Source organism: Eulemur rufifrons, chromosome 1 (assembly GCF_041146395.1).
Source record: "Eulemur rufifrons isolate Redbay chromosome 1, OSU_ERuf_1, whole genome shotgun sequence".
Classification (NCBI taxonomy): domain Eukaryota; kingdom Metazoa; phylum Chordata; class Mammalia; order Primates; family Lemuridae; genus Eulemur; species Eulemur rufifrons.
The window spans coordinates 14021821-14049037 of NC_090983.1; the positions used below are offsets into that span (position 1 = coordinate 14021821).

Here is a 27217-nt window from a genome sequence, read left to right on the forward strand (position 1 = left end):
TAAATCCATAGTCTGTAAGAAACAGTGTTGTGTTTTTAAAACTCTTAATACACTAATCAACAGTATACCCACTCACCCTCCCCTAATTTCCTCAAGATTTCCAATATTTCAAAATAATATTTTTAAAATTTTATTTCACCTACAGATGTTACTCTGAGATTATCATGCTGGGAAGGAATTATAAGTGATTTTTAAAATTTCAAAATCTTAATTGTTGGCTACTCGGTACTAAAAGGTGAAAAAGAACACGTACCAATAAGATGACACACTGAATGTCAGGTTTAAGTCATTATATGTCAAGAAAAGAGCACAAACCAGTGGCAGCCCTGCTTATTCTAAAGCAGAAATATCTAAAACAAAAATATTCTTAGAAATGCTAAAGTTATATAGTACAAATAATATGGATTTTTATTTACTTTCTGTATAATTCAAAAAAGTTAGAGATATATATAAAATGACTTTTGAAAACCATGATAATTCTTTTAAAGTTTTTCAAAAGAAGCATGATGTAAATCTCAACCTCTGAAACAAATATGGTATGCTTGTTTAAAAGAAAAAGGCATTTACAGCAAGAAATCTGATGAAAGTCTATTTCTGTTTCATTTGAAGGATGTGACAAAATTCACAATTACCATCACATTTTGGCACCATGATCTCTGAACTTAAGGTTCCTGGACTATCTTGCAGATTGAGCCATCACAATTACCACTCAAATAATTGCATTAAAATTCTCTATCGTCTAACCTGGCACCTTGAAGTTCACCAGGTTTGAGTATGAAAGTGTTTTAGACAACTGCTATTACTGTCAGAAGTGACATAACAAAATGACAGTAATTTCAAAAGGGGATTCCTGAGAAATGGTAGTATAACAATGAGCCCTCAGTGTAGGTCTAGTTCCCCAGGACTTGGAAAGTACCCTGTGAATAGGTTCAAGCCCCCTCACTACATTGACTGGCACAATTTGTTATATACCCAATTCCTTTTCCAAAATAGACCAAAACTTCCAAGTCATAACAGAGGTCCCCACTAATTGGACACAAGGTGAAAATTAACATCAGAATTCTAACCTCTTCAGATTGAAGTATTATAATAAAAAGCGTTAAGTCCATTCTTTTAGAAGATAAGAAAGCCTACGTACGCTGAAAATTATACATAAAACACGCCTGTGCAGCAATCATCCACTCGGCCCTGGTCTCACAGAAGATAGCAATGTTGGTCTTCGATTTCTGACCCAACATCTGTAGGCCATTTCCAAAATTAAAAGCTCGAACGAAGACATCCTCATAGGAGAGCCAATTATACTGTCCAAGAATAACCTGATAAAAAAATTATTTTTTAATATGACCAAGATATTAATTTACAGAAAGAAACGAGAATATGTTCTAAAATTTATGACAAAATAGAAAGCTATGTTTGCATAAAATTATTTTTTCCTAATAAAAAGCTAGAAATTGAGTTTCAAGGTAAAAAATCTATTTTAAAAATTAGCTATTTTATGATATCTCAAATCTTATACTAAATCTTTAAACATTAAGCATTTTTTGGGTTTATTTTTGGTTTTCAAAAATATTCAGTTTGATGGGATATTAAAGGTCAATTTCTTGGCCAAATGGTCATATACTAAAAACTCACTTAGAGATGTAATGTACTTAAATGATTTATGTGTTAATTTAAAATTTAACCTAGTACCAAGTACTACTGATAACAAAATTTTTCTTTCCCTCTACTCAGGAATTCCCAGATTTCATTAGCACAATATGATCCATAAACAAAAACTGGCCCTACCCAAGTTAAGAAGTATTTATGGCTGTTCAATTTGAATTATTGTCTCAAAGTCTGGATAAGCAAAGCAAACAAGTCTCTAATTAACCAGGTAGGGACTTGTTATATTATTCATCAAAGTCCCCCTGTTCATGTCTTAAATGCTCACAGGTACCCTCAGGCTTTCAACATTTCCTGTTTATCAGAAGTACAAGTAACATTAAGTGTGCAATAATCACAACCCCCTTTTAAAGCAACATATTTTTGCCTTTAGGAATTTTCTTCAACATAGACAAGACTGTAAATTCCCAATTACATATAGATTGAATAAAAGGCTCCTCTCTGCAAAAATATACAGATAATTCCCAACGTGGCTGCGTCAGTAATATATGACTCAAACACCTTAAAATCTAACCATATTCATTTTTTAAAATGCAAACAAAATTTAAGAGCTTTCTAAAAATAAGAGGTTGGATGAAGATAAAAATGGAAAAAGGATAAATGCTGCCCTCTAGTGTCCTATTCAATGATGGATTTAAGAAATAAATTCTTAATTCGATGGACAAGGCAACTGTATTTAAGATGATATTTAACTTTAGTGGTCCCAAACTGTTACCTTGCTCTGCACCCCCATGAAATGCTCAGCACAGGGAGCTCCAATGACTTCAAAAGGAGCTCTGTGGGGGTGAGAAGACAGATGAGAATTTGGCCAAAACGTGCAGGAACTGGATTACAATTATTAAGAATTTTACATTCCAAAGATAAGAATGAGTGACCTTCTAGATTCTAGAATCTAAATGACGGGCTTCATAAATTTCAAGGAATATGTGTGCTGTGAAAAGTAATTTGATATATAATCCAAATATATAACCTTGTGCAATGATGCCACCATGTGGCAAAGAAATCAAATCATGATGAGTTTAATACAAGAATAAGGTTTCCTCATATATAAAAAACAAAATATAAACCAAAATCTGAATTTCACTACTTTAATTCTTTAAACCACTGAATCTTCTAGTAATTATCTTTCTCATAAAGATTACATTAGAGGACCCTCCACTCCATAATTTTATCTAACTCGTACTAGAAAAAGTTTCTAATCCTTATTTTGTCCCTATGGTTAGCCTAACCCAAGATTAAATTCATTTATTTATTCCCTGCCTATATTGTTGAACACTGCTACAAGAAAAACACTCATCCTCATTAAATACAGGAACACAGACCTTACCACCCCACAATCCTATTATACTTCCCTGGTATGTTCATTTTCTCACTCTCTGAAATAGCTTTAAAACTTTCTCTCTACTCAAATATCTTCCACTCTCCCTTCTTTATTTTAGAAGATGATCCTGTCTCATACTGAAACCTCTTTAAGCATTTATACTGTTTTTACTTTCACTATTTGGGATAGAAATATTTCAAAATTATACACTTTCCTGTCTTGAACAAAGTACACTTAGTTTCATTTAACCTTTCTCTCTGCAACTGAAGATCATTATGAACAAATTATTGTAAGGGAGCCAAAGAGAGTGAAAATATCCAAGAGATCTGGATGTTTGTTAACAATTAAGATAATGATGAGAGCAGCTAACCATTACTATTGCTTACTATGTGCTAAGTATGTTGCAAACATTATTAACTTACTAAATTCTCATCGTAACTGTAAGAGACTATTGTCCCTATTTTACAGATGAAAATACTGAGGCACAGAGAAAGTATAACTTACTCAAAATCATACAACTAATACATGATGGAACTGGAATATGAACCCAGGCAAACTCATTCCAGAGTTTAAGTACAAAATCACAATGCTTCGACTGCACTATAAAAAGGAGCCAGGACCTTATCAAGCAGGTGAAGTGGCCTGATTAACAACTATAGAAATATTTTAACTACTGTATGTGAGTGTATCATAGCAGAGGGCAAGAGTGGAAGCAGGAAGACATGAAAAAAAAAAAAAGTGGGGGGAAGAGCTGCAGGCTGTAAGGGAAATAAATCAGACACTCCTGCTTTTGTGGTTTGAGCAATTTGGTACATGGTAGTGCCTGTAAGAAACAGGATGACAGGGAAAGGAAGAGTTTGGAACGGGAAACCAAGGGAAGAGTAATATAATAACCACACTATAAATACTGGCCAAGAAATCGACCATTATTTGTTATATAAATTATGATATAAATGTCCTAATAAATCAGAAAATAGATATCATACATATGTGCAAACAGTAAAAACCGTTGACAGTGGAGTAAAAAATAACACAAAAACAGGCATTAAGAGGAAAATAAAGCTAAGTCAACTTACAAGGACAGAAATGAATATTTCTATTAACTTTTTAGATCAATTTTGAGGGAATGTCATAGTGAAGTCTTCTCTAAGCACTATGATTACCTAATCCCATTTATTCTCTTGTCTCTAATCTGTGTAAAATCTATAAGAAAAAATTAAAATGTTTGATAGCTCATAAAACATTTGAACCACCCTGTGCTCTTTTCTGTTTCTGCTACTTTTATTCTTTGCAACTTTGTTTGATTTCAAATATACATATATTTTAAAGTTGTTCTGAAATCCAATTGTTTCACAGTTCTACATTTCAAGAAGACATGAGTGCAATGCACTTATTGCTGGGAAGGCTGGAATCAGGTGACACTGACACATATCCAGATTTTAACTCTGCTACAGTTTTATAAAACCATATGAAACTTAAAAGGATGAGACAATAGTCCTTAAGGCCTGCCAGGCCACAGGTGCCTTGTGCTTCTCTGTGCCCCACAAAAAAGTCTCATTTTGGTGAAGCTGATGGCCCCTCAATCTGGGGCATAATTAGAGCAGAATCATCACAACTGCCTTTTCTTCTGTTTGTCTTCCTTTGGGAGCTCAAAACAGACTATTAGGATAAGATGGAAACAAAACTTCAAAGTTCATTAATTTGAAATAAGGTTTCTGCATCTTTGCTTCAACCATCTCAGATACATTTGGGGGTTAATCCCCAAAAGTCTGCCCCTCAAAAAATTTTAGATATTGCTACATCATTAGCTTTCCTCCTCTAACTGAAGACTATCTTCAAATATGGAAACTATTCAATGACAATACACTTCAAAAATGTCTTCTGATCTCCCTCCTGAGCTTGATCTTCTAGAGCTCCCACCTGAGCTTGAGTAGGCACCAAGGACAGATGTCCAACAGCTTAACCCAGCAGTTGTGAAAAGCTCCCCTTTTTAATATCCTATCATGGCAGATGCCATACAATGGGTCTGACAAGAGACCAAGAGAGGAAAGGAAAAAAAAAAAGGGAGCCTAGCCTGTTTAGCATGCAGCTGAGACACCTTCTCTCCAGTCTGCAGATTCCTGCCACAGCTGCAACAGAGGACCAACAGAAACTCAAGTCTTAGCCAAAACAGCGGTACCGCACACTTTCTTCTTGAGTAAGGCCAAGAGAAAATATATGCGGCATTTATTATACACAAAACCCAAAAATTCTACTTTCCCAATGGACCTAATTTCGGGCAAGAAAAATATAACCTGTTTCCATGTCAGAGCCTGGATATAGCCTTCTGAACAAAGCTTGATGAACCACAAACGCCAATTAGATCAATAATGCTAATAGTTAGCAACAGAAAAAGTTGCTGACTAAAAACAGTTTGTCTCACCTTTTAAATTCTGTGAGTTCAAATATTTCATATTGGTTGAATAATCAATGAATACAAAGGCACCAGGGTCAAGACAGGCAGGGCGGAGCCACATACACTTGGATACACATGGGAAGAAAAACTTTCCTTGTGTCCACCTTATTTCCTGTGCAGACTGCATTTAGGGAACATCTATGATAGCGCTAGGATTTTATTTTGTCCTAATTATACTGACACATGAATTAAGAAGAAATTTCATATTCACTACACAAGCTTTTCTCCTTTTTACATAATACGGAATTAGTTTGCTGCTGTATGTACTGAATAATGACTAAAACTACAAGTCACATATAATGTATGTGAGATACTAGAGAAAAATTAAGCTTCCTGTAAAATAAGACCTCTGTTATGTACACTTAAACTAAAAGTAAAAAAACCCAAACTTTGAATTGAAATAGCATATTAGATCAAAAGACAAAAATGAATACCTTTTAGAAATGCTACAAGGAGCATAGAGAAGGCAGAAGAGTGGAAAACTTAAGCACATAAAAATGTGTTTTCCGTACCTTTTATAACTAACAGATCTCTCAAAGACAGACTCAAGGATAGTATACTATAAAAAGCATCAATTAAATATGACAAAAGCTGACTTCGTTATGATAAAATGGTTTGCAAATTATAAACTACAGGCTGGAGAAGAATAATAAAACATGCATAATAGGGACATGACTTCAATTTCTAGAAATGTGCTTTATGTCCACTTAGATCTTAAGTAGCAAAAAATTCAGTTTTTTCTAAGTCAGCAAAGTAGGGAATATGCCTTAAAAGTAAGGTGACCATACAACTTTATCCAAACGAGGGCACTTCTGAGATTGCCTGGAGGCCCTACTAATGTCAGAATAACAGGTATAAACTGGGACTGTCCCAGGCAAAACAAGACATACGGTCACTCTGTTTAAAAGCAAGGAAATTTATAGATCCTATTGTTGAGTTAAAATGTTTATAGTTTCTAGGAATTACTGACATCAACTTGCTTGCCATCTCCTTTATGTTTAGAGGAAAATGACATAGGGAATTTGTATGGTAAGTTGCAAAATTAATGGGCCATGAAAGAGGTTAAGCAACATCCCCCTGACCCTCCAGTAACAGGAAGAGCTCTGAGTTTTTCATTCCACAGTTGTGGTTTAGATTCCCCCTTCAAGATCGGAGAGTTTCCTTGTGGCTGACAGAAAAAAGACAGTTGGGGGAGTCAAGATATAGCTAGGATTGGATAAGAGAAAAACAACTTTGCCTAAAAAGGTCTTAAGCCTATAACATAACCAAATTATCAACCAACTATAGATAGTACTGCCTCTAAAAAACACTTTAGGCCGGGCGCGGTGGCTCACGCCTGTAATCCTAGCACTCTGGGAGGCCGAGGCGGGTGGATCGCTCGAGGTCAGGAGTTCGAGACCAGCCTGAGCAAGAGTGAGACCCCGTCTCTACTAAAAATAGAAAGAAATTATATGGACAACTAAAATATATATATACAAAAAATTAGCCGGGCATGGTGGCGCATGCCTGTAGTCCCAGCTACTCGGGAGGCTGAGGCAGGAGGATCGCTTGAGCCCAGGAGTTTGAGGTTGCTGTGAGCTAGGCTGAAGCCACGGCACTCACTCTAGCCCGGGCAACAGAGTGAGACTCTGTCTCAAAAAAAAAAAAAAAAAAAACACTTTAATTTTTACCTACCAGAGTTTTAAGAACTGTTTATAAGAAAACCATGAACCCAAGTTCATAAGTAAGATTTTTATGCCATTTCTACATTCACTATCATTCATAGTTAAAGTACTACTCCATGATGTAAGTCCTTTTGTACTCACTGATATAATTTTCCCCACTGAATTCCCAAGAATATAATAATATAGTAATATAATAATGAATGCTAGAACATTTACATTAGGTAACCACAAACCGTTCTAAGCACATTACAGATGTGTGCACACACACTCAATCCTTACAAGAACTCTGCAAGCTGTGATTAGTTAAGGATTATGAGTTCTAGAGTCAGAAGGCCTGGGCCTCAGCTCCAGAGAACAAATATAAACAAATTAGCCAGGTGTAGTGTCACATGCCTGTAATCTCAGCTACTCGGGAGAGGCTGAGGCAGGGGGATCACTTGAGCCCAGGAGTTTGAGGCTGCAGCAAACTATGATCATGCCACTACACTCCAGCCTGGACTACAGAGCATGACCTTGTCTCTTAAAAAAAAAATAAATCACTTTTCCAAGGTCACAAAGCTAGTAAGTGGCAAATCCAAGATTCAAACCTATAGTCTTGGTCTGGAGTCCAGGCTCTTAATCACTGTTACGCTGCCTCTACAGACATCATCATGTCCTCTGTTTCAAATTAACAATGGCAAGTTCCTCTATATTTGTGAAGAGAAATTTTTTAAGAACCACACAATTGCCATGACCAAATTACCAGGACAATAAGCACCCACTGCAACCCACATCAAAATCAAAAACAGGAGGTCATCCGCTAAACTCAGAGCCATTTCAAGCACCTAGGTTCTCCTGGAAACCAAAGAATATGGTTTCATACCCAAAACTGCCCTAGATATTCTATTCCAAGCCCTGGCAGACATGCAGGTTCAGAAGTGCTCCACACCAGTGAGCATTCTCAATGTCTTTCTGAAAATTCAGAACAAATCAGTGCTGATATGTACAAAAAAAGATTATAGCACAGTCTAGTCCCCTTTCTATACTGTTTCTCCTGCAACATCAACAAATTCCAATAAAAGCAGGCTGTGCCTGTCCTTTGCTATCATTTCTAAGAGTATACTTTGTTCAGAGGGAATTCAAAGGCAATGAAAGATTACCTTACCTTTTTAAAAATTTTTCCATTTGGTTGTACTTCATCTTCCTCACTTAAAATTTCACGTGTTCCCAAGAGTCTTTTGTTCTTAAATTTGTTTTTTGCATACATAAAAACTTTATCTAATGTATCACATCCAGGGTATAATACTGAAGCCAAACCATCCAAACTATTAACAGATCTGTATGCAGACTCAGGTTTTGAATTTACAGGCTTTGCTTTAATTTTGTTTGATTTTTCTTTTCTTGACTCAGAGAAAAAATAAAATGGAATGTATGTTAAAATAGTATAAAGTGATATTATAAAATGTATGAAATATAAAAGAATGGGGTTGATGGTATGTTTTAGCTTCATGGTAGATGGTTTTGAAGATACGTGGTTATTCATGTGTACTCAAAAAGTAGAATTAACAGATTTCAGCAAGAATCTAGAAGGAAGAAAAAAAATATATTAGTTCAAAATAATTTTAAAATAACTTTAAAGAAAAATTCTTCTTATATTACATAGACAAATTATTATTTTTTCAATCAGGCAGAAGGTAGTGTACCAGCCCCCTGCAATGTCCTGATATTTCTAAGAGACTCATTTGTACCATATCTATTAACAACGGAATTACACAGAAAAATTTCCACACCATACCATAAACAGGTGGCCTTTCCAACCTAACCCCAAGTATCCACAAACATTTCCCAGTAGTAAAAGGAAGCAAGCCAGAAGAGGAGGAAAAAATAAGAGACCAAAAACTTACCCATTTTCTATTCTTTAGCATCTCATTGCATTAGGGATGGCGAATACTTTGCATATGTCACATGCTCCTCTCTCAGGGTCCTAGCTGCCATTGCTAAATAATCTGCATCCTTTCCCTGTGAGCCCCATTCTTACCCTAGGCAGCAACAACCAACTGGAGTTGGCAAACACATAAAATTCATTTTCTATGGTCGCTCTAGATCTTTTTCAACCTAGGCAGGTTTACATTGTGAAGCAAAAAGGTAGTAAAATTTGGTCATTCTGTACTTTGCATTCATGAGATTTATTAAAAAGATGTTAGATACTGTTCTCAGTACTGGAGACATATCAGTGAACAAAACAGCCTAAGTCCCACTCTCATGGAATTTACACATTCAATGGGAGAGGTAGACAAGCAAATATATATGTATGTATCTATGCATGCACACACGCCAGGTGGTGATAAATGCTGAGGTCGTCTCCAGGGTACTACAAAACATATTATCAAAGAAAACAAAGTGACTTGGGCAAAGCTGGAAAGGAGCTCTATCATGTAGGTGGTCAGAGAGAGTCTCGAGGGCAAGTGATATCTGAACAGAGTTTCACAAGGAAGAGACAAAGCGTGCCATGTACCTATGCTGGGGAAAAAAGTATGCAGTACTGCTGGTAGACTAAGAAACTAGATTTTTGGCATAAAGTTCATGGGGAGCCATTGAAGGCTTCTGTACAGGAAAGTGACAAAATGAAAACAAATGGTCTTGCTACTTCCAGGACATGAGAGTTGCAAAGAATAAATGCATCCTAATAACCCAGGAGAATGATGTTACCCAACTAAGTACTCTCTCCAAAATTTAATTTTCCGTGTTTGTATTTTGAAATAAAAATATCATGATTAAAAAAACTATATTCACAGATGATATGATTGTGTATACAGAAAATCCTAAGGAACCCACTAAAAAACTATCAGAATTAATAAAAATAATTTAGCTAGGTTGTAGGATTGTGATAAGATTGTGATTACTGTGATATAATAAGAAATATATTTTTGGTCTTTATCGCTGGTTCCTGGCACAGAGCTCCTAAGAGCTTTGAATTTTTGAGCAATGGGAGTAAGAAGAAAGTCTTTGCTTATTAATAATAAGCCCCTTTCAACCATACCTGAGATTTCACTGAGGTGACTAAGTCTTAGAGGATGGGGGCTGCTTGCTAAAGGAACCAACTATATGATTAGAGGATTGGAACTTTCAGCTCCATCCCCCAACATGAGGGAAGAGCTAATCACCAATGGCCAAAGATTTAATCAATCATGCCCATGTAACAGGACCTCCATAAAAACCCTAAACCACCATCCACGTGCTGGAGGGTGTCCCACTCCCACTCCATAGGAACAGAAGCTCCAGACAGTTCCAGACCTCACCCCATGTACTTCTTCATCTGCCTGTTCATTTGAACTGTCCATTGTAGCCTTTATGATAAACTGGTAATAGTACATAAAGCATTTCCCTGAATTCAGTATAACAAATTATCACACTTGAGGAGGAGGAGGAGGAGGTTGTAGAAAACCCCCAATTTGTGGCCAAGTCAGACACAAGTGTGAGTAATCTGGGGACCCCCTATTTGCAACTGGTATCTGAAGTGGGGGGCATCCTTGTGAGACTGAGCCCTTAACCTGTGGGATTTCTGATAATTCTGGGTAGTTATTCTAAGAACTGAATTAAATTGTACCAGTTGGTCTCCAGAGAAATAGAGAATTGCTTGATGTCACACATTTAATGTCAGAAGAGTTGTGACTAGAGAAATAGTTTCTTCCTTTAGAGATGAATATAGATTGTTCTCCTGGAGAGAGTTGGAACCCATTCTATTAAGTGAAGTATCTCAACAATGGAAAAATAAGCACCACATGTACTCATCAGCAAATTGGTTTCCCTGATCATCACCTAAGTGCGCATTTGGGAATAACACCAATTGGGTATCGGACTGAGGTGGGGGGGGAGGGGGAGGGGATGGGTGTATACCTACTTGATGAGTGCAATGCGCACTATCTGGGGAATGGACACGCTTGAAGCTCTGACTCGGGGGGATGGGTGGGACATGGGCAATAGATACAACCTGAACTTTTGTACCCCCATAATAAGCTGAAATAAAAAATAGTAATAAATATGAATATAGAAAAATCAATTGTATTTCTATGTATTAGCAATGAATAATGAGAAAATGAAATTACAAAAGCAATTATATTTACAATACCACCAGACATAATACTTAGGAACAGATACAACAAAAAGTGCAAAACTTATACTCTGCAAACCATAAAACATTGTTGAAAGGTATTAAAGAAGACCTAAATAAATAGAAAAACATTCTGTTCATGGAGAAGACTTAATGTTTAAATGGCCAGGCACAGTGGCTCAAGCCTGTAATCCTAGCACTTTGGGAGGCTGAGGCAGGAGGATTGCTTGAGGCCAGGAGTTCGAGAATCAAGGTCCCTCTAACCTTGTCTTGTCTAAGCTCAGGGAGAGATTCTGAAATTTCCTCATCTAAGAAATCTTCTTAAGAAATGCAATTGTCTTATACAGATGGCCAATAGGTATATGAAAAAATGCTCATCATTAGTCATCAGAGAAATGCAAATCAAAACTACAATGAGATACCATCTCACCCCAGTTAAAATGGCTTTTATCAAAAAGACAGGCAGTAACTAATGCTGTTGAGGATGTGCAGAAAGGGGAACCCTTATAACTGTTGATGGGAATGTAAATTAGCGCAACTACCATGGATAACAGTATGGAAGTACCTCAAAAAACTAAAAATAAAACTACTATGACCCAGCAACTCCACTTTTGGGTATATACACAAAGGAGGAAAGTTCAGTATATCAAAAAGATATCTACACTCCCATGTTTATGGCAGCACTATTCACAATAACCAAGATATGGAATCAAGCTAAGTGTCCATCAATGGATGAATGGACAAAGAAATTGTGGTGCATATACACAATGGAATATTATATTTACAACGACATGGATGGAAATGGAGAACATTTTGATAAGTGAAATAAGCCAAGCACAGAAAGACAAATCTTACATGTTCTCACACATACATGGTAGCTAAATATTAAAAACAATTGATCTCATGGAGACAGAGAGCAAAAGGATGGTTACCAGAGCCTGAGAAGGGTAACAGGAAGGAGGGAATAAAGTGGGGATGGTTAATGGTTGCAAAAATATAGTTAGTTAGAATGAATAATATTTGATAGCACAACAAAGTATAACAACAGTAAGTTAGGGTGTACTTTAAAATAACTAAGAGTGGAATTGGAATGTTCCTAACACAAAGACATGATAAAGGCATGAGGTGATAGATACCCAATTACCAATTACCCTGATTTGATTAATTCACAGTCTATGTGTGTATTAAAACATCCTATCACATGTACCCTATAAAGACATACAACCATTATGTACCCATAATAATTAAAAAGGAAAAAGAAAAAAAATAAATGCAATTGTCTTAAGACTCCCTCGCTAGGACTCTCATCAAATAACCAACAAAGATCAACCACCCAAAAAGAAGAGAAACCAGGAATCATCACAATGCCCACATAAACTTTTCACCTACTCTTCAGAGGGCAGCTCTGAGTTAATCTGGAGTATTTTATTTGTATAGTAATATTACCTATGTTCTAGTGCCTTTCTGCCCCTATAGACCTATTCATTTCCCTATTTCTCTCTCCTCTATAAAAAAAAGCATTTAAGCCTCAACCATCCGGCCCTGTTTTGAGTTCATATTTTCTATGACTACCATACACACATGTGCACATAATAAGTTTGTTATGCTTTTCTCTTGTTGATATGTTTTTATTATGGGAAGGAAAGGGATCACCCCATTACTGCCCCTAAATAATCCTCATCATAATCTCAGTAAGCTTTTATACAGAATTGGTAGGCTGATCCTAAAATTCACATGGATATCCAAAGTACCCAGAACAACCAAAACAATCTTGAAATAGAACAAACTTGGAGGACTCACTCCTTCTTAGTGAAGTAAAGACAAAGGCCTTTTTCTAAATCCCCAAATACTAACATAATCTTTAAACAACTTTGAAGATTTCAACTCTGACCTGCTATTTGTTACTGTTATATGACACTGCAATGACCGTAGGGCTGAAATACAGATCATTAATTTGTGCAAGTACTTCCTTAACACCACAATAAAATGGTCAAGAAATTCTAGACAGGAAAGTCAATTAGACATTAGAAGACTTAGTCATATTACAATTTGGATTAGATGAAGTTTCAATTTACAACTAGCAAGTTTTATGAAGAAATAATAATTTGGTATTTTCTTTTTAAGAAAACACGTTTGTATTTATTCTAACCTTAAAAAATGAAATTTTGGCACTAAAGATACATTATGGAAGTGAGGGAGGGACATTTAAGAAGTCTTTCCCCATGAATATATTTAAATTAAAAAGCAGTTTAACAGAACCAAATAACTTTTAAAATTTCAGTTATCTATTGTAACTTTTAAACTGTTTCAGTCCTTTTATTGTGACAGTTGAAAAAAATAAGAAGACTCTTGAGTATTCTCCTTGAACTGCAAATACTAACCCCTTGATTTCCCCAAACCTGATTTAGACACATTATTAAAAAAAAAAAAACCACTTTTATTCCCTCTTCTAGATAAAAATCAATAGGAAACAAAAATTAGACATGGGAATACATACTTTTTTCAGTTTGATACAGAACAGACATTTTAAACATACACATACACACACACAAACATACACTAGTCTAAACTCTGCCACCAATTACTATGAGACCTTGACAGGTCATTATATCTTCATTTGTTCAACATTAATATTGATGTATTAATAATTCAACTGCATCAAATTTAAGACTATATTTTACTGATGCATAAGGGCTCCAAAATCAATTTAGGAGTACTGACAGCTATCAAACAAACAATGAAGATTTAACCAACCTGAGGAATTCTGTCTTCTATACAAAGTACTCTGTAGGAAAAAGAGTTCCCCAGTTCTTTAAAAAAAAAAAAAAGAAAGAAAAAGAAGAAGAAGAAGAAGAAGAAGAAGAAGGAAAAAAAATCATTAAATGAGAAGATTTCCAAGATCCATTTCAAAAAAAAAATTCTAACCTTCTCCAATCAGATCAAATTAAATCCATGGTGAGTAAATGAATCGGTGCAAGAAAGAAGATGGGGAAAGACTTTCACTCCTTTCCCCTCTGCCTCTCAAGTAGGAAGGTACACCACTGCACCTGGTTTCCTTTTCATTTTTCAGTCATGTGAATGTACTACCTTAACAACAACAAAAAACACTATTTAACATACAGTCTAAAGACAATATAATACAGATGATCTGAGAATGTGCTGGTGTTTGACAGACTGATCCAACAAAGACAGGATAGGCTCAGATCTGGGTTAAGTTTCCAGACAGGTAAAGGAGAACTAACTGCTTCAAAGTACCACCACCATCACCCCCTGCCACACACACTTCCATCAGTTTATATGCATTGGGCACAATTTGTGTTCATTTATTCATCCTGACCTCCTGCATCCTGTCCACACAGCTCAAAGAACAAGAGTTAAGTACTCCAGAGAAAAGGAAACTGTCAGATGGTGCTCCCTTAAGCAGCTAAGAATACTTCTTACACACTGAAATACCCCTTCACTCTTACTTTAAGATTGCCACATTTAACAAACTTAAATTCAGTTTTAACTGGGTGCCTTACATTTTATATGGCAACTTAACTACCATCCCCCCCACCCCGATCTACCACAAAGTGTTACAATTAATTAGGATGAGCAACCATCCTGCTTTGCCTTGGATTGCAGGGTTTTCTAGGACACAAGACTTTCAGTACTATAAACCAGGAAAGTCCCAGGCAAACCAGGAAGAGCTGGTCACCCTACACTTAATCAACTCATGGAGTCAGCAAACTAACTGTAGCCTGGGCTCTACCTCTAGTTCAGCTTGATCTTTTTTCATGAAATAACCTTTTTGTACTTTATTTCCCCATATATGTCATCATTTATCTAACGCACAAAATTAAAGTAAGGATAAAATGTGAAATGCAGTAGATATAAATGGCTTTAGAAAAAAACAGGGGTGCTATAAAAGCTAGTTATTAGTACAGGTAGTCTGAGTACAAAGTTTTGTTTCATGCAGATTCAAAGCATACAAGTACTTGTTATTTATATACTTTATATGATCTACTGAAAGTGTTATTATTTGTAACATTGGTTTGACTGCACTAAAAATATTCAATGGACTCGCTCCTTCTAGAACTCTAACAATAAACTCTGGGTTTGATGCTGACTACCCATTTAATCATTGTGTAACTTGGGAGACAAGTCCCTAATCCTCCAGCTTCAGATTCAACTGTAAAACTGGAGTAACAATAATAAATACCTCACGAAACTTCTGTTAGGAACCAACAAGGAAAGCGGGTAAAAGCACTCTACTTAAACTGCAAAATGTGATGCATGTCTTAACAGTACTTTAAATTCTGTTGTTTATACAATCCTATGTATACAGGTTGAACATCCCAAATCTGAAAATCCAAAATCCAAAAAGCTCAAAAATCCAAAACTTTTTCAACACCGACATTATGCTCAATGGAAATGCTCACTGGAGCATTTAGGATTTCAGATTTTCAGATTTGGGATGTTCAACCAGTAAGCATATGCAAATATTCCAAGGTACAAAATCCAAAACACTTCTAATCCCAAGCATTTCAGATAAGGGACACTCAAACCTGTACCAATACTTTTATTTTATCACGATTATTTCTTACACCCCGATTACGAAAATACTAAAGTCAAAACTTTACTCTTAATGAAACGTTTGGCTATGGAGCCAAACAGACTGGGTTTGACACTTGGCTCAACTACTTACTAAATATTGCCTTAGGCAAATTATATTTCTAAGTCTCAGATTCCTCATCTGTAAAAAGGTAGAGACTATGCGCATTATAAGATTATTATGAGGATTAAACAGAATATGGAAATTATGTAGTGCATGCCTCCTACAAACACTCAAATCTCAGCTATTTTCATCATTACTGATTCATATTTACTACATTTAAGGTTTAGGTTAGAAGAGGCTGAAATCATAAGACTATCCATGAAGTCCCTTATGACATAAAATACTAAGCAAAAAGAGTATTAATGATACTTAACACATCTTATGTTTGGCATTGGTATCAATCCCTTAGCATCCCTAGCTAGCTAGTCAGTTTTGGAGATCTTACTCCATGAGCTTCAGAGATATCAGTACAAATTTATTTTTGCTTAAGATAATACACACACTATGAATACTTTTTCCTGTGTCTCGTATTTCATGCTCTTTGTATTATAGCCTAAAGAAGTTTTCTCCATACAGAAGCATAACTTTTTATATCAGAATTTTGTTCAAGTTTGATTCATTACAAGGGAACAGGAAGGAATGACATGTTTCATCACCATTATATTATCCAAATGACAGGACAGAGAAACTAGGCCCTAGAAGCCCTAACTGGCCAAGACCTGAATACCTTGACACTATTAAGACAGTATTGAATAGGACTCTTTACCCTTTTGGTACGATCCTTATTTTTTTTTTTTTTTTGAGACAGAGTCTCACTCTGTTGCCCGGGCTAGAGTGAGTGCCGTGGCGTCAGCCTAGCTCACAGCAACCTCAAACTCCTGGGCTTAAGTGATCCTACCGCCTCAGCCTCCCGAGTAGCTGGGACTACAGGCATGTGCCACCATGCCCGGCTAATTTTTTGTATATATATATTTTAGTTGTCCATATAATTTCTTTCTATTTTTAGTAGAGACGGGGTCTCGCTCTTGCTCAGGCTGGTCTCGAACTCCTGCCCTCCAGCGATCCACCCGCCTCGGCCTCCCAGAGTGCTAGGATTACAGGCGTGAGCCACCGCGCCCGGCCACGATCCTTATTTATTCCAGTTATTTCCTACAAAATGGTTAATGAAAGCCAGCTATATATACGTTTCAGAAAAACATGAACTATTAGATTATATAATGACATCAACCTGGGCAGTTAATACTTAAGGGTCTTAATAATTCCAACTCAATCCAACTAAGTACTATATTCAGTATTACATGAACCTATACCTAGGAGAACAAACACCCTAATTTTTAAGTAAAGGTTGTTTTAGTTGGAGTAACAAATGCACTTTTGAATCTACCCGTTTTCTTCCCCAGATGAAATAAAAAATTGAAGAAAATTCAAAGGCCAGAGGCAAAATATAACAGCCCCAAACGTATAAAATATTAACACAAGTAAATGTACTTATAATGAGTGAAGTAAAGCATGCGTGATTGAGAGAAGATGGCTCTTCAGGTAAGGTTAGCCTTTGAAAATGTAAAAGGATTAAAGTTTCTAAATTAAGATTTTTCAAGATGATTTTAAAACGCTTATTCCATTTATGAGTAAGAGTGAAAACAGCTTGGAATAATTTTGCAATCTAAGTCTATCTACCCAGAATACCTTCTCTTTTAATTTCAAGGATTTATATATTGTTCAGTAAAATTCCCTAGGTGTTTCCTTTTCTCTTCTTCCATTCCCCTCCCCACCCCCAAAGCCCAGTTTCTTAATTATATTTTGGGCAGATCAGTTACAACACAAACTTAAGAAAAAGCAAAATACACATAATTAGAACTTGTATGCTATGGAACTACATATAACTACAGAATAAATTATCTGCATCACAACTGACATTATATTACCTTCATTTGCACTACCTAAAAGTGAAATAGCTAAGAATAAGGCTTAAACACGGAATTACTTCCTTCATTCAATGCTTAGTCTTCTATTGTATTTTATTCATATATTATTCACTTTATTTTTCCTTTTAAAATTTTTTGCATACAGTATTTTCTTCTTCCCACAAATTCTCAATTATTTTACCACTAAAAAAGCTTTTCCTAAACAACATGTTTCAAAATCAAAGCTACTAAGATACACAGTTGTCTTCCCTTTCCTCACCTTCATTCTCTGGTGTGTCATTTTCTGGCCTCTATAGCTTTTCCGTAAGTGTTCAAAAACTAGATTACATTTTAAAAATAGAAGGCACAGGAAAAAAAGATCCACCTCAAATAGCTATGAGAAATATTTAGCCCAACTCTGAAAAACCTTTTCTTGTTAAGCCAAGGGAGTAGCAAACCTGCTGCTGTCCCCATCTCCTTCCATACTTCTAATCTAGGTCACTTTCACATACAAACGAAAATATTCTCAATAATTTCTCTACATAGGGCCATATATACAAAATTTTCTGCTACCATCTGAATATGAAACACTGAGTCATCAAGATAAGCATTTAAGTCCTGAAAGCCATCAAAACTTGTCTAACCTATAAAATATTTAAATGTGAATTTGTAATATCAATATAACTAAACATCAAGAAAAAAATGAGAGTAATGAACTTGCTGCAAACCCATAACAGATTCAAAACATTAAATAACAGCTGTAATAGAAGTTTAAATTTATTCATACATAATCCTATTTGTTAATGTTTTCTTTCAAATTCTATGTCATTTTTAGATGGACTCCTGAAAGCATGAAAATGAATATAAAATTCTATAATCAAAATCTGCTGGCTGGGCACAGTGGCTCACGCCTGTAATCCTAGCACTCTGGGAGGCCGAGGCGGGCAGATTGTTTGAGCTCAGCAGTCTGAGACCAGCCCGAGAAAGAGCGAGACCCCATCTCTACTAAAAAAACACAGAAAGAAATTAGCTGGACAACTAAAAATATATAGAAAAAATTAGCCTGGCATGGTGGTGCATGCCTGTAGTCCCACTACTCGGGAGGCTGAGGCAGGAGGATTGCTTGAGCCTAGGAGTTTGAGGTTGCTGTGAGCTAGGCTGATGCCACGGCACTCTAGCCCGGGCAACAGAGTGACACTCTGTCTCAAAAAAAAAAAAAAAAAAAAAAAGAGAGATAGGGTCTTGCTCTGCCACCCAGGGTAGAGTGCAGTGGTACAATCCTAGCTCACTGCAGCCCTGAACTCCTGGGCTTAAGAGATCCTCCTGCCTCAGCCTCCTGGCTAGCTGGGACTACAGGCACCACCAGGCCAGCTTGCTTTTCAATCTCAATATAAAGCAGTTCAGATTTACATAAATAGACCCTGAGTATTAAACTGACCCTGCCTTCAATTTCCCCCAGACAATCCATGTATTTTTTTGCCCTGTGCCTTTATACTTGTATTCCCCCAGTCCCACCTCCAATCCCCTGCTAACTCAGAAAAACTCTAACCCATCTTTGACTGAATTCTCTCCACCTATTTTCACCTCCTTCCTTTCTCTTCCCCTTCTCCACCAAGGAGGCTGGGTTAGATGTCCTTCCAGCTTTCAAAGCACATTAGGTATACCATTAACATAACTTATTGCAATTGCATTTTAACTTTACTTTTCTGTGTCCCTGCAACAGACTGAGCTTCTTGAAGCAAAAACTGTTTTATTTTCTGCTTTCCTGAATTGTAGCCAAGTAGGTGATACAAAATAGGTATAAATAAATGTATACTTTAATAAATGCTATTTTTTATTCAATACTTTAAATAGGTATGGGGAAAATATTTTAAAGCCATAAAGTAACAATTAGCTCCTGCTCAAATATCTGTCCAGAAAGGCTATCTTTTAAAAGAAGAAGCCTTGTCAATAAATCATCTCCCTCAGTAAATAGACATTTCTTTCTAAAATATGTCATAAAATTTGCCATGAGGTCAAATTTACAGAACTTATTCCAATCATTTTCCAGAAACCGGAACCAGAAGTAAAGGAATATAGAATGCAGTACAAATCAACCAGTGAAAAGCCAATCTATATTTTACTGAATAAAAATCCAGATTTCAACTGACTATACAGATCAACTCACTATTATTTTGATCTGAATCATCCCTAATGGATGAGAGGCTCCTCCCTCCACCCCACCATTCTTTAAGGCTTTTTATTCAAAGAAAACCTCATTCCCTCCCTCCCCAGCTGTACTGATTGTATCAGTGATGGGGACAAAAGAAACTCGGAGGGACATTGTGTTATATGAGCTAATATATCTCAGACAGCTGGAAATTTTTAGTGTAAAAATAATAGGTACATTAACTGAGCATTTACTATGTGCCAGGCACTGTTTTAATCACTTTGCACATATTAGCTTTAACATTAACAGGTTATATGTAACACAAAGAAAGGTAAACTGGAAGCGTCGCTGCGAATCCAAAAAGTTTGGAGGCCCTGGTGACCGTGCTCGCTACCAGAAATCTTACCGATAAGCCCATCACGAGGATCGGGGTTCACCTGTATAATAAAAAATGGTTGTAGGATTTTAAGGTTAAAAAATATATAAAAAAAAAATGAAAATAAAAAAATAAATCTTTATAATTATTCCCAACTTTACCTCTCCATTCATATTTTTACAGAAATGAAAATTTTATATTCTTCATTAACTTTAATTATAAACATATAAATCTTTAAACAAAAACTTTAAATCTAGAAATTTTCTACTCTTCAAATCCCTCAGCAGGATATATCTAATGAACAAAAATTATTGCTTATTAAATGAGATCCAGATTAAGACTGGTTTAACTAAAATAAGTAAGTTACTAAGAAATTCCCCCCAAAATTAGACAAAATACTATTAATATGCAATAACATCTTTCTCCTGGTTTTGGTATATAAATATAAGTGCAATGTAAAGACACTCTCGTAAACTGCTAGAGGGCAAAAAAATCTCTCTGGAAAGCAATTTTATAATTTTTAATGAGAGCCTTTAAATTTTTCATACCTTTTGACCCAAAAATTCAACTTCTGTGAATATTTAATGAAGAAAAATAAATTTCCTTGAGAATTTCCATTAGTTATTTATACTAAGGAGAAACAAAAATAAGCAAATATCTAATAATTGGGAAATGGTCAAATACATTATGATACGTACATATAGTTGACTATTACACAACCACTAAAAATATTTTCACAGAACATCTAATAACACAGAAATTGCTCATAATATAATGATAAATGAAAAAAGATAGGTTAAATATTAAATATACACAATATTTCCACTTATGTTAAAACACACACAGATATCAAGACTAAAAGTACCTCAGCATTGGCTACATCTAGAATGTAGAATTTATGCTTTTATGTATTTTATAAATTTTTTCACTGAACATGTTAGAATTAAGAAAAACTTTAAGCAAATATGCAAGTGCATTATAATTTCTACAAATGTATGTAGAAACTACTAACATCCCTCAAACACTAGGCCAGTTTATGATATTTTAAACAAGAAACTGAACAGTAAACCCAGAGAATAAAGACACCAATTTAAAATATTTCTGTTCAAAACACACAACTCTATGGAATTATGAAATATTACCTAATCTAGCTGAAAAGTTTCCCACTGGCCTTAACTCAATATGTGAGCAATCCCAAAACCAACATAATACATTAGAATTAGGTATATTATTATAAATGTTTATAGAGGCTTTAATACTGCTAAAGACCATTTTGGTAAATTGTAACATTCCTAATCATACAATTCAGACCACAAAAAGAAAAAAGTTAACTGTTTCCATATTTTATTAGAATAAAATTTAAACTTTTTCTAGTAACTGAGTACCAAAGAAGCATATTGACTTGATATATCCAGCCCCTTCCACCCATTCTCACTGTTACTTTGGCAGGTTAAGTCCTTACTCCTGTCACCTAGCAAATTTCAACTATCTCCTTAATTACCCCCTGCCTCTAATCCCTGCTCCCCCTCCCACATTAATACGTCCTGCAACTACACTGCACTGTGACACTGTCACTCCTTTACAACCCAAATTTTACCACCTCAATCCTCTACTCAAGAGTCTTAATTTCCTCATTGTCCAAAAGAAAAGAAAAAGGAAAACAGTAATTCCAAACTCCTCTGCCAAGCATGTAAGGCCCTCCACAACTTAAAGTCAGCTTACTTTTCAACTCTCACCTCCCAATTCTCTACTTCACACATTCTATATTCAAGTATGCATCTCTCTTCCCCCTTACCTGCCTTGTCTGCCTTTGCTTACTTTGCCTATTAGCTCTACCTGGAATGGCCTTTCTTGTTTTACATATACCCAAATTTTAGTAATTTCTTAACATCTAAATTGATAAGGCATTCTCTGGTAACCAAACCTCCACCAGCCCCAACTCCAGTCTGAACTTCTCTATCCATCCACTGAACCCTCAAGGCACTCATTTTCCTTTGCAATGAATTATTTGTGAATTTATCAGCTATCTCAAAATGGAATGCCTGTGAGATCCTGACATCAGAGAAAGGGTCTGCCTCATCTCTAGCTCCATCTATTTAATGCCCATTGCCCCTGAGATGGTTTCTGAGAATCCTATTTATTGAGATGTCTAAACAGGAAGAGACCCACGCAAATGCCCCCGGTGAATTTCGGGTAGTAAACACATAATGAACATACAAGGGGAAATGCACAAAGCTAAGACTGATCAAAGACACATAAGAAAGAAATAGGGCATAGGTAACAAAATCCTGAACCAAGTAAAAAGAAGAGGTGGAAACGGAGGTACAAAAAAAAGAACAGTGGTGGATAAGCAGGGGTTTTGCTTGTTTGTTTTCTTTTTGCTGTGTTATTTTTGGTTGTTTGTTTGTTTGTTTGAGCAAGAAACAATTACAGACAAGAAAACTGAGGTCCAGTCAGGCAGGGCGCAGTGGCTCATGCCTGTAATCCTAGCACTCTGGGAGGCCAAGGTGGGAGCATTGCTTGAGCTCAGGAGCTCAAAACCAGCCTGAGCAAGAGGGAGACCCCATCTCTACTAAGAATACAAAAAATTAGCCAGGCGTGGTGGTGCGTGCCTGTGGTCCCAGCTACTCAGGAGGCTGAGGCAGGAGGATCGCTTGAGCCCAGGAGTTGCTGTGAGCTAGGCTGACACCATAGCACTCTAGCCCAGGCAACAGAATCAGACTCTGTCTCAAAAAAAAAAAAAAAAAAAGAGAGAGAGAGAGAGGTCCAGTCAGACTAAACGGCAAGGACAATGCCATGCTGCTGTGAGTCACAGCAGCAGGGTTACAAACAACTCTGGCCACATCGCCAGTGCTCTTCCTGTAACAACTCAGAGCCCATGCTGCTCTCTGTACTTGCTAGCTGCTTGGTCTCCCTTCCTATTCCTAGAACTTTTCATTCATTCAACAAGTACTTTCTGAGTTGAATAAGTAAATAAATGAGTTTATGCAAGGACTTAATTATTTTTGTCCTCCAAGTCTCTGTTCCTCCCTTCCCCACAGTATGTGATTTATCCTCACAGCTTCCTTGGTCCTCCTAAGCAGTTGACGGTTTAATTTTATGGGTCAATTCTGCTCTTCCAAACTCCACTGCCCTGGACATCCAATTTCAGTACCTTCCTCACACTCAACTCTTTCTTCAATTCCAACATTAGTCTCATTTTGCTTAGCTGACCTTTCCCTGGCTACTTTGGCCAAACATGACCTCTTTTTCCTCTATATTGCTCATTTAACATCTATACCCTCACAAAGCTTCAAAACTCTTATCCTGAAGGAATTAATGTTTGCTAGCCCTCTTTAAATGATGTTGTTATTAATATAATGGATTTGCTAACATGCTGGATTCAGAATGCTTTGTTACCATTTACCAAAAACTACTTCTAAAGGTCAGAGAAGGGAGGAAGGAGGAAGAAAGGAAAAATAGACAAGAGAGAAAACAGGAAAAAAGGAAATTAAGAGAGAAGGCAGAGGAAGAGACATTGAAGAAAGCAACCAACACAGGTGGCCAACTGTGTGTCCGGAACTACTACTATCAGTTGCCTCCCTCAATTTTCATAATAACCCTGTCAGGTATGAATTAAAATCTGTATGTTACAGGTGTTGAAATGGAAGGCCGAGAAAGGTTAAGTAACTAGCTCAAATTTAACCTATCAAGTTTTACACATCGATGGCAATGGTTCCTTCTCCATCAACAACACAGGTTGATGATATAGGATAATATATTTAGAAACACCACTGACTCAAGGTGATATTTCAAAAGGTCCTTAAAACTAACAAAAATAGACCCTGAATAGTTATCTAAATGAGAATTTCACCATGTCAACTTTCAATGTGCTTTATGCCTATTTCCAAGGAAATTAAAGCAAAATATAAACCCCAAATTATTCCTGTTAATATATATTATACATATTATATTAACAAAATCCAGTTAATGTCCCTTAACTTACAGTTTTCTACTATCTACAATCTTTTCCCAATCCCCATTAACAAGAGGTTATAAAACATTAGACATTTCCCTGAGGTATATGAGTATACATGAAAATAATCATGCTGCTTCAGAAAAGAAGGTAACAGTGAGATGCTGCATATTCTAAAAATAAATAAAACTAATAAAAATAGTTAATATTGAGTACTGACTATATGCCTGACACTTATTTAAATCTCACAACAATCTATAGATTCTCTTATTGTCTCTATTTTACAGATGAAGAAACTGACACACAGCTAAGTTAAATAAACAGTCCAATGTCACACAGTTAATAAGAAGTAGAGCCAGGATTCTAAGCAATCCTATCTCCAAGTCTATGTTCCTACCCACTACATTTTAAAGAAAATTACTTAAAGGAAACAAGCACTAAAATACAGATCCGGCTAAACCAAAAGTAGATTTTTAATACAGAAACATTTCCGGCCAGGCGTGGTGGCTCATGCCTGTAATCCTAGCACTCTGGGAGGCTGAAGTGGAAGGATCGTTTGAGCTCAGGAATTCGAGACCAGCCTGAGCAACAGCGAGACCCCGTCTCTACTAAAAAAATATAGGAAGAAATTAGCTGGACAACTAAAAATATATACAGGAAAAATTAGCCAGGCATGGTGGCGCATGCCTGTAGTCCCAGCTCCTCAGGAGGCTGAGGCAGAAGAATCGCTTGAGCCCAGGAGTTTGAGGTTGCTGTGAGCTATGCTGACACCACGGCATTCTGGCCCAGGCAACAGAGCGAGACTGTCTCAAAAAAAAAAAAAGAAAGAAAGAGAGAAACAAAACATTTTCCCAAGAGAAAGGGCACGTGTGAATTATCCCTACAGTCATTTATGGAATTAGAAGTGAAATAATATTAGATATGTATCTACAGGATATCTGCTAAGATATAGTGATATGTTAAGATATTTTTATTATTAAAAAAAATAAAAACAAAGAAAGTAAAACAAGGTTAACTAAAGGTTACTAAAAACAGCCTTAGAAAAAAGTGCCCATGGTAATTTTGTACTGTAAGTAGAACAGACAAAGGTAAGTAATGAAAAAATTAGAGGAAGACCAAAACAAGAATGCAAAGAACAAAGAAAAAGAAGCACAGGGTAACTACAGCGTCAGAAATGGAATTAGATAAAAACAGGCTTGTGCTCAAGAATACTACAGTAGTAATATTAATATTTTTAAGAACAAAAAAAAATTCAAACAACCTAAAAGTCTACCAACAGAGGGAAAACAAATGTGGTATAGCACCAAAATGTAATACCATGTCACAGTAGAAATAAATGAACTAAATCGACATGTACCCACACTGCTGAAATTCAACTCATGAAACCACACTGGTAAGTGACACTGAGTGGGGGGGAAATATGCTGCACAAGAACACACACAGTACTGGCTGGGAGCGGTGGCTCACGCCTGTAATCCTAGTACTCTGGGATGCCGAGGTGGGAGGATCGCCCGAGGTCAGGAGTTCGAGACCAACCTGAGCAAGAGCCAGACCCCGTCTCTACTAAAAATTACAAAGAAATGATCTGGACAGCTAAAAATATATATATAGAAAAAATTAGCCAGGCATGGTGGCACATGCCTGTAGTCCCAGCTACTCGGGAGGCTGAGGCAGAAGGATTGCTTGAGCCCAGGCGTTTGAGGTTGCTGTGAGCTAGGCTGACGCCATGGCACTCTAGCCCGGGCAACAGTGCGAGCTGTCTCAAAAAAAAAAAAAAAAAAAAAAAAAGAACACACACAGTACCATCTATATAAATTTTAGAATATACAAAACAATACACTGTTTGGGGATACATACATGTAGTAAAACTGTATAGAAATGCATACCAAATTCAGAGCAGTGGTTAACTGAAAGATATGAGGTAGAGTAGTTTCTTTAACTAGATTAAATGTTATGAAATACAGTTTAGACATACAGAAAGCATGTCTGTATTTTTTTTTTTTTTTTGGAGACAGAGTCTCGCTTTGTTGCCCAGGCTAGGTTGCCCGGGCTAGAGTGAGTGCCATGGCATCAGCCTAGCTCACAGCAAACTCCTGGGCTTAAGCGATCCTTCTGCCTCAGCCTCCCGAGTAGCTGGGACTACAGGCATGCGCCACCATGCCCGGCTAATTTTTTTCTATATAGATTTTTAGCTGTCCAAATCATTTCTTTTTATTTTTAGTAGAGACGGGGGTCTCACTCTTGCTTAGGCTGGTCTCGAACTCCTGAGCTCGAGCGATCCACCCACCTCGGCCTCCCAAAGTGCTAGGATTACAGGCGTGAGCCACTGCGCCTGGCCTACATGTCTATATTTTATTTAAAAGAGAAAAAAGAAAATGGAATTAGCAGCCAGGCATGGTGGTTCCCACCTGAGGAGGGAGGATCGCTTCAGCTCAGCAGTTCCAGACCAGCCTGAGCAAGGGAAGACCCTAACATTACTAAAATTGGAAGAAAAAAAAAAAAAAATAGCCAGGCATCATGTTTCGTACCTGTAATCCCAGCTACTCAGGAGGCTGAGGCAGGAGGATCACTTAAGCCCAGGAGTTTGAGGTTGCAGTGAGCTATGATCATGCCACTGCACCCTAGCTGGGGCAACAAAGCAAGACTCTGTTGCAGAAAATAAAAAAATAAATAAAAATTTTAAAAAAGAGAATGGAATTAGCATTCCATTTTTATGGCATCTCAAATTCCTTTATATTCCTGATCCAAAAAAGAACTCTAAAAGGGCAATGATAATGATTCTTGTGAAAGAAGGTTAAGGAAAATGTATCCTGAAATACTCACGTTGAAGTACAAGAAGAAAATTCTAGTTAAATTCTCTCAATTTAGTTTGTTATTTCTGATGCTTTCCCTCCCTGTAAAAATCAGGGGTTTTATTTGGGGAAGTAACTATATGTAATTAAAACAGATTTAAACATTGCCCCTAAATGTCATCGTGGCTCCTTTCCAGAAACAATTATGCCTCGTCACCCCAGAGAGAAGATGCAGTGCCCAGGGTTAAGAAC

At 36.5% G+C, this 27217-nt stretch overlaps 1 protein-coding gene across 2 annotated transcripts in view; it reads right to left on the bottom strand.

The window, feature by feature from the left end:
* ACSL3 (acyl-CoA synthetase long chain family member 3) overlaps window positions 1-27217 on the bottom strand; it is a 58520-nt gene that overhangs the window by 25509 nt on the left and 5794 nt on the right. The window contains exons 2-3 of one of the 2 annotated variants that reach the window (XM_069466879.1): window positions 8247-8664; window positions 1139-1316 (exon numbers count right to left, since the gene is read on the bottom strand). In XM_069466879.1, coding sequence (XP_069322980.1) covers window positions 1139-1316; window positions 8247-8624 — 556 coding nt within the window. In that variant the 5' untranslated portion in view covers window positions 8625-8664. Of the gene's footprint in view, window positions 1-1138; window positions 1317-8246; window positions 8667-27217 lie in introns of those variants that run through there. The other variant, XM_069466878.1, reaches the window with a different exon arrangement.